At 37.8% G+C, this 14117-nt stretch overlaps 1 protein-coding gene across 1 annotated transcript; it reads right to left on the bottom strand.

Annotated features, from left to right (window-relative positions):
• Positions 1 to 346: 346 nt before the first annotated feature.
• On the bottom strand, positions 347 to 2270 carry LOC138871142 (uncharacterized). The gene is made up of 3 exons (XM_070149003.1): positions 2015 to 2270; positions 1597 to 1940; positions 347 to 889 (listed from the first exon to the last, which is right to left on the bottom strand). The coding sequence occupies exons 1-3, from the start codon at positions 2268 to 2270 to the stop codon at positions 347 to 349; spliced, it is 1143 nt and encodes a 380-aa protein (XP_070005104.1).
• Positions 2271 to 14117: the final 11847 nt, after the last annotated feature.

Raw genomic sequence — 14117 nt, forward strand, 5'->3', positions numbered from 1 at the left:
ATAAGAGCCTAAGGTCCAACTTAAAGAGCCTAAAGGACAACTTGAAAAGGCTTAAGGGCCAAAACATGTAGAGGTCGAGACCTCGTTCTCACTCAACTCGGACCCAAGAGTTCCATTGTTACGAGCTTGCATCCAGTTGATTTAAGCTTGAGAATTACCTAAGACCTTAAGAGGCATTATGTTGATCAATAAAAACCTAAGGGTTTATTATGTTCCGAGTCCGAACCAATACTCAGACTGATTATTTGAATTGTACAATCGAAATCTTCCACAAATGAGAACAAAATAAAATTCAACGCTAATTGAGGATAGAGCAAAAAGATACTTTATATTTTTAAGGGATGTTTTACAAAATATATTTACAACGCCCACAAGGGGCCCTTGGACAAAAAAGAAAAATAGAAACTAATCTATCTTCGGGAACCCCCTCTTCCTCAGAGGAACCTTCCTCACCTTCCCTGCCCTCAGTGCTGCTCACAACAACTTCGTCATCTGAAGAGACAAGAAACCTAGCATCGGTTTCCTGAGCCTTTGCTTCGGCTATCTCTTCAGTAAGGTTGAACCCTCGGGCGTGGATTTCTTCGAGAGTCTCCCTCTGAGCTTGGCACTTGGCCAAATCATTGCTCAATTTTTCCCGGTCGAAGGCCACCCTAAACTCTGCTTGAACAACTGCGGCATCTCTTAAGTACATGGCAATGGCCTTATCAGTCGTGGCTTTCGTCTTCTCAACTTCAGCCTTAGCTTGTGCAGCTTCTACCCGGGCTCTAGCAAGCTCTTCCTCTACCTCCTCGATTTTCCTGCCCTGGGCCAGACCCTTCGCTTTAATGCCCCGGAGTTGAGTTTCAACTGAGGTCAGTTGGGCTGTAACAACTTTCTTATTGGCAGCAAGCTAATCCATGTTTTTTTTCCATCGATGGCAGTCAACTTTCACTTGATCAACCTCGCCCCGGAGCTGCCCAACCATCTCCAACTTTTATTGCAGTTGAGATATCGAAGGTTTAGCCTCCAAAGTAGGGCCAAGGAGACCATACTCTGTTAAAATTACAGTTACTTACTCATCTAGCTCGGCCTCATTTTTCTGAGCTTTGGCCAATTCAACCCGGAGGTCCTTAAGCTCCTCTTCCTTTTGGTTGCAGAGGAGCCTCAGGCCTTCTCTTCGCCCAAAACTTTCCTGAGCTCGGCCTCACATTAACTCAGCTCAGCTCTAAATTTGAAAATGGCCTATACATGAGATAAAGATATGTCAGTCAGAGGAAAGGAAATAAAGGAAAAATTACAACGATGAAAGTTAGCATTTACCTAATAGAGGATATGTTGAGCCTCTTTGAAGATGGTAGATGCATTATTAAGGTCGGTGGTATCCTCGCCCCCAGCAAAGCAACCCTGAAAGGGATCTTCCTCGAGGACCTTGCTCAGATCGGGCGTACGCAGAGCGTTAGCATCTTCGATTGCCTCATCAGAATAAGAGGGTAGAGAAAGGGAGCGACCTATTGTCATGGCCCCAAGCTCTTCACTCGGGGTGTTATGATTAGCTTCAAGGGTTTCCGCACTCGCCCCTTCTGGTATATTTGTTCAAGGCGGAGGAACAATCTCAACCTTCGGAAACACGGGGGCGTTGCCCGAATCTTTCTTTGGGGTTTCCACACCATGGGATGAGGTCTCTAGTTCGGAGGGCTTGGCGGTCTCGATTGGTTTCCTGGTTCGAGGAACCAATGCCGACTCTTCACCATCATTTTCTTCGTCATTTGGGGAATCATGGGCCGAATTTTCATCCACATGAGCAATTCTCTTCTGTAGCCTTCGAGCAGGGGTTTTCTTGTCTTGAGGGTCTTCAGGCTTCGAAACCCTTTTTCTTTTGTTGTTCTTCCCCGATTTCAGGATCGAAGACTTGGTCCTTTCCTTGGGCAGGGCTGGACTCATTTCAGAGACATCTCCGATGCCTACACAAGTAAATGTGAATAAGTTGATGCCATCAACGAATGAAAAATATCTGAAACTTGGGAAGAGAATTTACCATGACGTTTGGCCTCCCACTTGCCCCTCGATAATTCACACCATTTGTGCTCATCATAGGAGGAGGTGGCAGCTAACTTTTGGACCCAACCCTCGAGGTCGGGGACCGCGTGAGGCCCCCAAGCAGTGGCTGCAGAAAGAATAAAGGCATTATGAGGTGTGAAAACTAAGAATGAATAGATACTAGGAAGAAGAACTCCACTTATGATTAAAGTTCCATCTCTCCGGGAACGGCCTTTTATCCATGGGGATGACATCCGAAGTACTTACTCTGATGAACCGGCTCATCCGGCCTCGATCTTTGGCTTCATCATTACTAGCAAAGAAGGCCTTCTTTGTTCGACATTGAAGCTTGGCACGCCCTCGAAACAGCTGGGCCCGATACAATCGAATTAGATGGTTGAAGGTGAATTCCAACCCCTCGGCCTTTTCAAAAAAGTAGTGCAACATGATCACGATGCGCCAAAAGGAGGGGCGAATCTGGCCGAGGGTGACTTCATATGTTTTGCAGAAGTCGATCACCACCGGATCGAGGGGCCCAGTGTGAAGGGTAAGTGTAAACACTTAAAAACCCCTCCACGTGGGTAGTAATGCTTTCCTCGGGGCTTGGGATCTGAACCACGACCTCATCTCCCCAGCCACAGTCCTTCTTCATATCTTTAAGGTGCTTCTCCGATATCAAGCTAAGATATCGAGATGTATGCTCGCATCGGCCGGGGACATCGGGGGGATTTTCAATACTGAAGTCCTTCTTAATCACACAAGGGCCGAGGGTGATTTCTTCAAGAATCGGCGGCGCCACCGGTTTGGCCGATTGGGAGCTAGAAGAAGACGATACTTTATCTTTTTTGGGGACCGTTTTGGAAGTTTTAGCCATGATCTCAAGGTAAAGAATACAGACTGTATCGGAATGTGGTGTTTTTACAAGAACTTGGTATTTTTCGGCGCTTAAAGAGGCAGTGGAAATAGATGATTAGAGAAAGAGATGAAGAAGGGAAAGATGTAATGAAAGAGTAAAGTTCTTTATTCAAAGGAATAGCCTCATATTTATAGAAGGGCAACGACGGTTCGGCGGCGTTAGTGGCCGACCAGTACTGGCATGCATTCAATGTTTTGGGAAAGTGGACCGACGGGACGCTGCAGTCACTTCGAGCGCTTACGTCACGGAAATGATGTCATCACTAAAGACTCCGAGGAAACGAGGATCAAATCGTTTCTTATTTGCATACGGTCAGAATCGTATGCCTCTGACTTATAGGCTCGAGGGTCCGTCCTAAGTCCGAGTACGGGTGAGGTCGAGTTGGAAACCGATGGGTCAGACTCGAGATCGAAGATAGAATGCAGGGACCGGAGATAGGAGTACGAGGAGCACCGAAGCTGGGTATGCTCAACCCCGAAATAGTACCGTTATTGATTTGTAACAGAATGAGCTAGATTCCTGCCATGTCCCCAAGATCGTGGTGCAAATCCCGAAATAGGATTGTACGATTCCGTACTAGGCGGTTAGATAGTTGTATCAAGAATATTCCTTGATGTAAATAGAAATATACCTTATTTAGGGATTCCTCTATTATATAAAGGGGACCCCAATCATTTGTAGCATGATCTAATCATTGAGCAAAGAATATACTCTCTACTTTTTCGCCTACTGTTCATCAGAATTGTCCTTAACTTTACTACTCTTACTTTACTTTTCTTGCCTAATTGTTCTTATTATTTTAAATCCACTTCGAGGTCACTAAGCTCGAGGTCACCACTGCGAAGTAACATTGGTTTGATTCACTTATTTCTTTCATTTCTACTTCATATCTCTTGATTATTAATTGGTATTGAACTAAATCACATATCTTTAAAACCACTAATCAAATTTAATTGTTACTCGTATTTTCGACGTAACACATGCTATTCTTCTTCCTCTTTTTTTTTTTAATCTAAAGTTTGGTCCAACCGAAGTGAAATTTAAAATTATAGCAGTTCGAGAATATGGAATACAATACAAGCAAAAAGGAAAAGAAAAAAAAATAAAAAAATAAAAAAGATTTTTGTTGGTATTTGATTTTCACCACCTGATTGAATTTCCACAAGTTTTAGGTTGATGTTGTTATCGATCAAAGTACTAGTACTAGTTAGATAACATGAAATTTGTTGACTACTACTTTTCAAGGGAAAAACGGTCTAGGTGCGTTGTATCATATTCTTTTACATTGTTTTTTGTTGACTGAGAAACACACACCAATGTGTATTAGAGCTAAATTTTTAATTACAGTGTAGTTATTTTCTCGAAATTGTAAATTAGACGTGTATATTTTGCGTTTGGGTTATCTGGGAAACTCGTTGTTTAGTTTTAAAAAAAATGGAGAGATCAATCAAAGCCATTATAGAAACTCCAATAATTAGTAGTTTTTCTTATTTAGATACAGTCAACAGAAGAACAAGGAAGATCATAAGATAATTAACCTGTTCATTTCATAAGGTGTAGCGGAATACTTTTACCTTTGAATGAAGATTTATTTTATTCTAAAAAATATTTAATTTCACCTTAAAGAAAAGGCAATGACAAAATTCAAAAATTGATGTTGTTAAAGAAGTAAAGATTTAACTATCTTTAATAGTCGTCAATTGGACGAGAGAGAGATAACACTTAACCATCTAAAAACAATCTCTTAGTTGATTGATGCAAAAAACAGAAGGTTTTCTTGCATGGTCTCGAGAGAGACAATACTGTGGCTATTGTAGCTTAGAGCATTTCAAGATTATTTATTTATAGCTTCTGCCATTGGTTTCTAGAATAGTTATGGGTATTCCTATTAGCTAAGGGTCAAATTTAATACTCCCTCCGTTTCAATTTATGTGAACCTATTTGATTGGATACGGAGTTTAAGAAAAAATGAAAACTTTTGGACTTTGTGGTCATGGACAAGTTAAAAAGGGATCCAAAGTATTTGTGTGGTTATAAAAGCTTCTCATTAAGGATAGAATTGAAAGTTTAAGCTAAATTGTTTCCAAAATTAGAAAGGGATCATTCTTTTTTTAACGGACCAAAAAGGAAATAGGTTCAAAACTGAAACGGAGGGAGTAGTAATTTAATTCAGACAATGAACTGTTCACAACCCCATTGCTGTTGGGTGTTGGAAACTTTTCATTGATGTTGAATCATCCATATGTGGGTATTGCTATTAGCTAAATTGGAGTATTGTTACTTTAAATACAATATTTGTTTTGATTGTTACTTAAAGTTTATTGTACCGTATCGTTAAATCTGTTGTTACATAATGACGAAATGTGTCACTTTATGTAACGACCAATTTTATTTGGTCGCGTCATTACCTTGTCTTTTTCTCTCAATCTCACCCTTTATTATTATTAAATAATTTTATTTTATCATTTATCATATATTTTCATAGAATAATTTTACTCTTTATCATAATTTATCTTTATAATATTGCAAGTTTATTCTTCATAGTGATGGTGCATGATATCATGAAACGATAACAAACAATTGTCACGACCCCAAATACCCGGTCGTGATGGTGTCTATCACATTACTAGGCAAGCCAACCCAAACCATTAACTACAACAAATTCCTTTTACAAAACCATTTTTCTAACACAAGTTTAAATACCAAATTTTCATAATAAGTGTCTAAAACAACAAAATATAAGCGGAAGTCAAATAAACATGAACTCCACAGCCCCAAATATCTGGTGTCACGAGTCTAGAGTCGCTACTACATAACTGACTGTCTGATACAACATAAGTCTAGAAAATGTGTAAAAGAACAAGATAGGAAGGAGAAAACAGCGCTGCGGACGCCATGCAGCTATCTTGCAATCTCCGTCAAACTCTGGATCAGCTGAAGACCCTCACTCTGCCGCTCGGACACCTGGATCTGCATACAAGGTGCAGGGAGTAACGTGAGTACGCCAACTCAGTAAGTAACTAAAATAAAAGTAGTGACGAGCAGTTAAAAATCATATAACTGAATAAACAACATGATAACAAATTCATTTCACAGTTTAAAACCAGTTTCGTCGTAAAATTATCAACTTCAGTTTAAACACTTGAAATCATATACTTATCAATTTTTCCAACAGAGGATTGTTTTTAAAAGAAGAGTGAAATCACTGGAAATATCATAATTGGGCCCCTCGGGCAAGGTATCACTCAGAATATGGCCTCTCGGGCAGCCTCTCAGTCACTCGTGACTCACTCTCGTCACTTAGTACTCACTCTCAGTATTCAGGTTCATTAATATCTCATAATAATAGAAATTATAGTAACCGCTGCGGCGTGCAGCCCGATCCATAATTTATAGTCGACTACGCTCACTGGGAGTGTACAGACTCCGGAGGGGCTCCAACAGACCAAACGTTATATCGCTGCGGCGCGAAACCCGATCCAATATATATATATATATATATATATATATATATATATATACATATATATATATCGTTGCGGCGTACAGCCCGATCCATATTTCATACATATATAATTATACTCACCATTAGGTTCTCAGCCCCTCTCAGTCATTAATCTCACAGCCACTCGGGCACAACAGTAGAAATTAGGGAACTCAGCCCAAACAGTCCTCACATTTAGAAGTGGAGTGATAAAACCGGTTTTAAACATTTAAACAGGTAAAACATGACTTAGGATATGCTTTCAACAAGTAAAGTGAGGAAAAACAGTAAAAATGCCCCTAAGGGTCACAACAGGTTGGCACAAGGCCCCAAACATGACATACAACCCATAATACAATATAAATGACTAAAGTACGGAATAATATAAGATTCCAAATCAAATACGTGGTTTAATAGTTGCTACGGGACGGATCAAGTCACAATTCCTACCGGTGCACGCCCACATGCTCGTCACCTAGCATGCGCATCACCGTATTTATCAAAACAAGTCAAATACCGGGGTTTGTACCCTCAGTTCCAGATTTACAATGGTTACTTACCTCAAATCGTTGAAAATACTACTCCACGACGTCTTTGCCCCTCGAATCGGCCTCCTCTCGTGTCGAATATATCCAAAAGCAGAATCACAGCGTCAAAATATGCTAAGGGAACGAAACTCAAACGAAAACAATCAAATTATACCAAAAATCCCGAAATTGGCCAAACCCGACCCCCAGGCTCACGTCTCGAAACTCGATAAAAATTACATCAACAAAATCCTTATCCTCCCACGAGTTCATACATACCAAGAACACTGAAATCGGAGTCCAAATGACCCCTCAAATTCTCATTCTAAATTCTCTTAATCTCAAGCCCTAATTCCTCAATTTTAGGCTTAGATTCCATGATTTATTAGGTAGATTTCACATTAGAATCGAGCTTTAAGTCCAAAAGTTTTACCTCCAAGTGATTCCCCTTGAATCCCTCTTCAATCTCCTTCAAATATCTCCAAAAACGACCAACAATAGAAGAAATAAACCCTACATTCGCGGACAAGACGACCTTTTAAACCTTCTGTCTAGGCCTGAAATCCTTCTTCGCGAACGCGGTCAAAGCCTCGCGTTCGCGAAGCACAAATTAACTTTGACCAATTTTCCTCTTTCGCGATCGCGACATCCCCATCACGAACACGATGCTTTGCTCAAACCAACCTTCGTGATCGCATTTTGACTCTCGCGAACGCGATGAATAAAATCCACAGAAGCTCAGCTGCCCTTTTTGCTCTATGCGGACGCGACTCCTCCTCCTCGAACGCGATGTACAAATCCTTAGCCCTTCGCGAACGCGTAGCCTTTCTTGCGAACGCGAAGGCTTAAATTCCACCTTCCTCAACTGACTCTTCGCGAACGCGAGGGTCCACTCGCGAACATGAAGAGTAAAATACTTGCAACAGCTGAAACCAAAATCTGCAATTTTCTTCAACTCAAAATGATCCGTTCAACCCTCCGAAACTCACCCGAGGGCCCCGGGAGCTCAATCAAAGGCACCAACATATCCCAAAACCTTATTCGAACTTGTACCAATCTTCAAAACACCTCAAACAACATCAAATCAACCTAAACACATCAGATTCAAGCTAAGTTTCCAAATATCTTCCAAATTTCGCTTTTGATCAAAAACTCAACCAAACCACGTCTGAATGACCTGAAATTTTGCACACACATCCCAAATGACACAACGGAACTAGTGCAACTCTCGGAATTCTATTCCGACTCCTATATCAAAATCTCACCTACCAACCGGAAATCGCCGAAAATCCAATTTCGCCAATTCAAGCCTAAATCTACTCCGAACCTCTAAAACTCATTCCGATCACGCTCCTCAAATCACCTCCTGGAGCTAACCGAACCATCAGAACTCACATCCGAGCCCTTTAACACACAAGTCAACATACAGTTGACTTTTCCAACCTAAACTCACTCTAAAGAGACTAAGTGTCTCAAACCTTACCAAATCCTTTCCGAACTCGATCCGACCGACCCGATACCACATAACACGGCTAAACAAAGCATAAAGAAGCAGAAATGGGGGAAACAGAGCGGTAACTCATGAGACGACTGACCGGATCGTCACAACAATACAATTTATCCAAATATTATATTTATCAAACGATACAGTACAATACAATACAGTACGATACAATACATTATGAAACAATATGTAATAACCATCCAAACAAGTTGTAACTATATAAAATTTCAAATTCTTCATAAACCTAGATGAGATGAGATGGATATACACGTAATTCTGATATTATATAATTTGTACAAATAATGCACCCATTATTCACCTAACTATATAAAGTACATTCACTAACACCTAGAAAGAGTTAGAGAATTGCACACGTAATCTAAAGGAATAAAGACGATGAATATACCAATATCATTAAGATAAGAATTGCACACGTAATTGATTCAACTGGTTTCTTTACCAAATCACTATATCTATTCTTATTGGACCACAAATAAAATATTATCACTAATGAATCTTAGCCGTCTAAAAGTTAGGGAACTATTTAGGACCCACCATCTATCTCTTTCTCTTTTTTATTATAGTAAAATATATTTTCTCAATCAAAAAGATACTTTTCTCACTCCATTCCCTCCAAACAAAAGCTAACTAAATCATGTGTATTATTTTGTGAAAAGGGGATTGAACATGACATAAAACTCACCTTCTCAATTAATTGTTTCACTCTACTACTAGTAGGACTCTTCTTATGCTATGATCTAATCTTTGAAAAGTTCATTAATAATTATTGTATTATTTTTGGAAATTAACAGAATTTCAAATAATTAATTTCGTTCTTTGTTTTTTTTTTTGGGGCACAAAATGGAAAGAGAGAATAAAAAGATTGGAAATAAATCAATTAGTTAAAATTTATCCCATTAGTATCCAAAAATAATATGGTTTATTATTCTGTAATAATAAAGTTTGGATCAAAATTAATTATAATTTTCACAGCACATTTTAAAACCTTTATATTATTGGTTTAGTTATATCTATTGAGAGTATAAATTTTTTTTATAGTGTAAGCTGATATGTTATATCATGTTATTTAGTTTATTTTTTGATTATAGTATAAATAATTTAATATGACAATATAAAATGTGATATAATGTCATTGTATATAACATTGATTGTTATAGCAGGTTATATTTTGGGGAAGTGTGAGCAACTAATGTTGAAAAGAAGGTTTGTCCATTAGGTATCCATCTAAGTTTGTTGCGATTTCGAGGATAGGCAGATCTAGGATTTAAACTCTATGAGTTCAATTTTTAAGGTTTTTAGCTTTGATCTCATTATATTTGTAAAGTTATGGGAATCCATATCTACTATTTTTACAATTTTAATAAATTTTTATATATAAATTTTTATTTTACTTCGAAAGTTATGTGTTTCATTAAACCCCGTAGAACTCTACATACGCCCTTGCTTTCAAGGGGTCTCTTCTTTTATATTTGGACGAAATGGGACCAGAAATGAAGAAAAAATTTGGCAATTTAAAAAGTGACATATCTACAAAATCCATATATAATCCAGTGATCAAACATTAAGATATTAGCAGAATATCTACCAAGTAAATGATAGCAGGACAATGATGTAAAAATAAAATAATAAAATATTAGTATACTATTAATATTATTTCTCCATGCGTCCAAAAAAGGACTTTACCGTTTGAGAAGTCAATAGGCCTTTTGTTGAACTACAATCTTTTGGCTTATATAAGTTCTGCAAAACTAGTCTAAACATATAAATATGGAGGATTTACATAGCCGGTTCTAGCTTCTAACTAGTATGAAATAGAAGAGCAGTTAATTAATTATCTGATTGATCTATTTTTTTCATATCTTATAATATGAATTTTAAATGTGTGTAGTTTCAAATACATAAATTCTTTGGGAAAAAGGAAAAGAACAAGCCAATTTGTGGTATATAAAAGACTATTCAAAGCAACAAAAGCAGGAATTCGTTGGAGTATTGAGCTGTGGGAAATGCAATTCACACGGTCAAAGCTGTTAGGGATTATAAGAATTATGAGGCTTAAAATAAGGTAAATAGGAAATAGAGGGAAATGAAATTTTTATGTGAAATTGTAAGTTCCCTTGGCATAGGGACATTGTCCCATATTGGAAAAGGAAGAGGTTTTTTATGGGTATATAAGCAATTGCTCTTCTTCTAGCTCTTAAAGAGTTGAGAAGAAGGCAAGCCTCGCGCCGTAGTCGTCGTCGCTCGCTTCGGCTTCGGCTTCAGATGATTAATTGGTTAATTTTTTGGACCAAATTTATTTGTTAATAGTAAAATATTAACAGAAATATTATTAAATATTTGTTTTAATAACAGAATATTAATATTAACTTCAAAGAAAGCAACAGTAAGTGTGATTTGCTACCGAACTTTGTGTTCGCTGAAACACTGGGATTTGAAGTACCACTACACCAGTGTATAATTCGTTCTATCCTGGGAGGAAATAATCCATAACCTTGGGTACTAGGAGGAGATTAAATTCCTTGAAGAAACACTGTGAAGTCAGTAGGCTCGGATTAAAATTATGTTTCTGTTTCTCACTTATGTTTATGTTTATTTATATTTTTCCAGAATTATTTTACAAATACAGTTTACTAACAAGCTTAAGGAATTTAATATATTTTCTGTATTTGTACTTACTATTTCTGGAGATTAAAACCTTTGTGGTTTTGTACTCTATTGGAGATTAAAATCTACGTGATTTTAACGTTTGTGTCATTCTTTTATAGAAATGACTAATGATAATATGAACTAAGCTGTTCCAATGGTGACTGTCAATGCCTCAACGAGCCGAACAACACCGGCAGCATTGGCACCGGCGGAAAAACCAGGAAAATTTTCTGGGATTGATTTCAAGCGCTGGCAGCAAAAGATGTTCTTCTACTTGACTACTCTAAGTCTCCAGAAGCTCATCAACGAAGATGTTCCTGTGTTGTCCGATGAAACTCCAGAAACTGAACGCTTTCTCATGGTTGAGGCGTGGACGCATTCAGATTTTTTATGCAAGAACTATATTCTAAGCGGGCTGGAGGATGTTTTGTACAACGTCTACAGTGGCGTGGAAACGTCAAAAGAACTGTGGACTGCGCTTGAAAAGAAATAAAAATCCGAAGATGCCAGGTTGAAGAAGTTCGTTGCTGCAAAGTTTTTGGATTACAAAAATGGTAGATAGCAAGTCTTTTATTACTCAAGTCCAGGAATTGCAAGTGATTATTCATGATCTCCTTACTGAAGGTATAAATCAAATTAATATTGATGTTGAAAGTAGTAATCTTAGTATTTTTACTAACAAAAATTTCATTGAAGGTCTTGTCATCAATGAAGCATTCCAAGTAGCAACGATGATTGAGAAATTACCTCCTTCGTGGAAGGACTTCAAAACTACTTGAAACACAAATGCAAGGAGATGTCCCTTGAAGATCTCATTGTTCGGTTGAGAATCGAAGAGGACAACAAAGCTGCTAAAAAGAGGCCGTGTAAACTCAACAATAATGGGAGCAAATATTGTTGAAGAGAACAAAAAGAGGAAGAAGGCTTTTGGATCGAAATACAACCCAAGCAAGAAGCGGTTCAGTGGAAATTGCTATAACTGTGAAAAAGCCGGACACAAATCTACGGAGTGTCATGCTCCGAAGAAAGACAAGAAGAAGGGTCAAGCAAACATGGTTGAAAAGCATGATGATGTTGATGACTTATGTTCCATGCTTTCCGAATGCAACTTGGTGGGCAATCCTAAAGAGTGGTGGATTGATTCTGGAGCCACTCGCCACGTTTGTGCTGTTAGAGAGGCTTTTGCTACTTATGCTCGTGTTGGACCCGATGAGACGCTTTCTATGGAAAATGCTGCAAAGGCCAAGATTGGAGGATGTGGGAAGATATTTCTCAAAATGACTTTCAGAAAAGTGGTGACTTTGAACAACGTCCTTCATGTTCCCGAGATTAGGAAGAATTTAGTCTCTGCTGGACTTCTTGTTAAGAATGGTTTTAAATGTGTTTTTATTTCCGACAAGGTTGTAATAAGTAAGAACGGAATGTTTGTAGGAAAAGGTTACCTCACTGAGGGCCTTTTTAAGCTGAATGTAATGGTTGTTGAAAATAATAATAAAATTTTAGCTTCATCTTACTTACTTGAGTCAAATAAATTATGGCATATACGTTTGGGTCATGTTAATTATAAAACCTTGCGGACAATGATTAATTTGGAAGTATTGCCTAAATTTGAATGCTACAAATCAAAATATCAAATATGTGTGGAATCTAAGTATGTTAAACATCCTTATAGGTCAGTTGAAAGGAATTCATATCCTTTAGACTTAATTCACACAGATATTTACAATATGAAGTCAATACCATCTTGTGGTGGAAAGAAGTATTTCATAACTTTTATTGACGATAGTACTCGATATTGCTATGTTTACTTACTTAATAATAAAGATAAAGCAATAGACATATTCAAGCAATACAAAAATGAAGTTGAAATGCAACTTAACAAGAAAATCAAAATGATAAGAAGTGATAGGGGTGGTGAATATGAACCTCCTTTTGAACAAATATGTTTAGAATATGGAATTATTCATCAAACAACGGGCCCTTACACTCCCCAATCCAATGGGATTGCAGAAAGAAAGAATCGTTCATTAAAGGAGATGATGAACGCATTATTGATAAGTTCTGGTTTGCCATAGAACTTGTAGGGGGAAACCGTTCTTACGGATAGTCGAATACTAAATCGAGTACCTCATAGCAAAACACAATCCATTCCATATGAAAAATTGAAAGGAAGGAAGCCCAAATTGAATTATTTTAAAGTGTGGGGGTGTTTGGCAAAAGTGCAAGTTCCTAAACCCAAAAGGGTAAAAATAGAACCGAAAACCGTTGATTGTGTTTTCATAGGATATGTGACTAATAGTAAAGCATATCAATTTCTGGTTCATAAATCAGAAAATCCTGTCATTCATAATAATATGGTTATAGAATCAGATAATACTGAGTTCTTTGAATATATATATCCATATAAAAAGGAATGTGAGTAGATTGGTGAATGATCTAAACGATCTCGGGAAGAAACAAAAGAAAGTACACTTAATCAAGAGGATCCAAGACGTAGTAAATGTCAAAGAACGTCTACTTCATTTGGACCAGATTTTGTGACTTTCTTATTGGAAAATGAGCCTCAAACATTTAAAGAAGCTATGTCTTCTTCGGAATCATTATTTTGGAAAGAGGGAGTCAATAGTGAAATAAAATCCATACTGAACAACCATACATGGGAATTAATTGATCTTCCTCCTGGAAATAAACCGCTGGGTTCTAAATGGATCTTTAAGAGGAAAATGAAAGATGATGGCACTATTGATAAATTTAAGGCAAGACTTGTGGTCAAAGGGTATAGACAACGAGAAGGTCTTGACTATTTCGATACATACTCTCCAGTTACAAGAATTACGTCCATACTGTTAGGAACTGTGCATCCACCAGACTGTATAGAGAACTGGGTTCTCTATGTGTTTTCTCTAAAAATACTGATGAACCAAACTGTATAGTGATCTGGTCCTATATCAATTTGGTACAGTGCTAAGTTTGTGTGAGTCCACCAATTAGTAGAGTACCTGG

The sequence above is a fragment of the Nicotiana sylvestris genome, chromosome 1 (genome assembly GCF_000393655.2).
Source record: "Nicotiana sylvestris chromosome 1, ASM39365v2, whole genome shotgun sequence".
Classification (NCBI taxonomy): domain Eukaryota; kingdom Viridiplantae; phylum Streptophyta; class Magnoliopsida; order Solanales; family Solanaceae; genus Nicotiana; species Nicotiana sylvestris.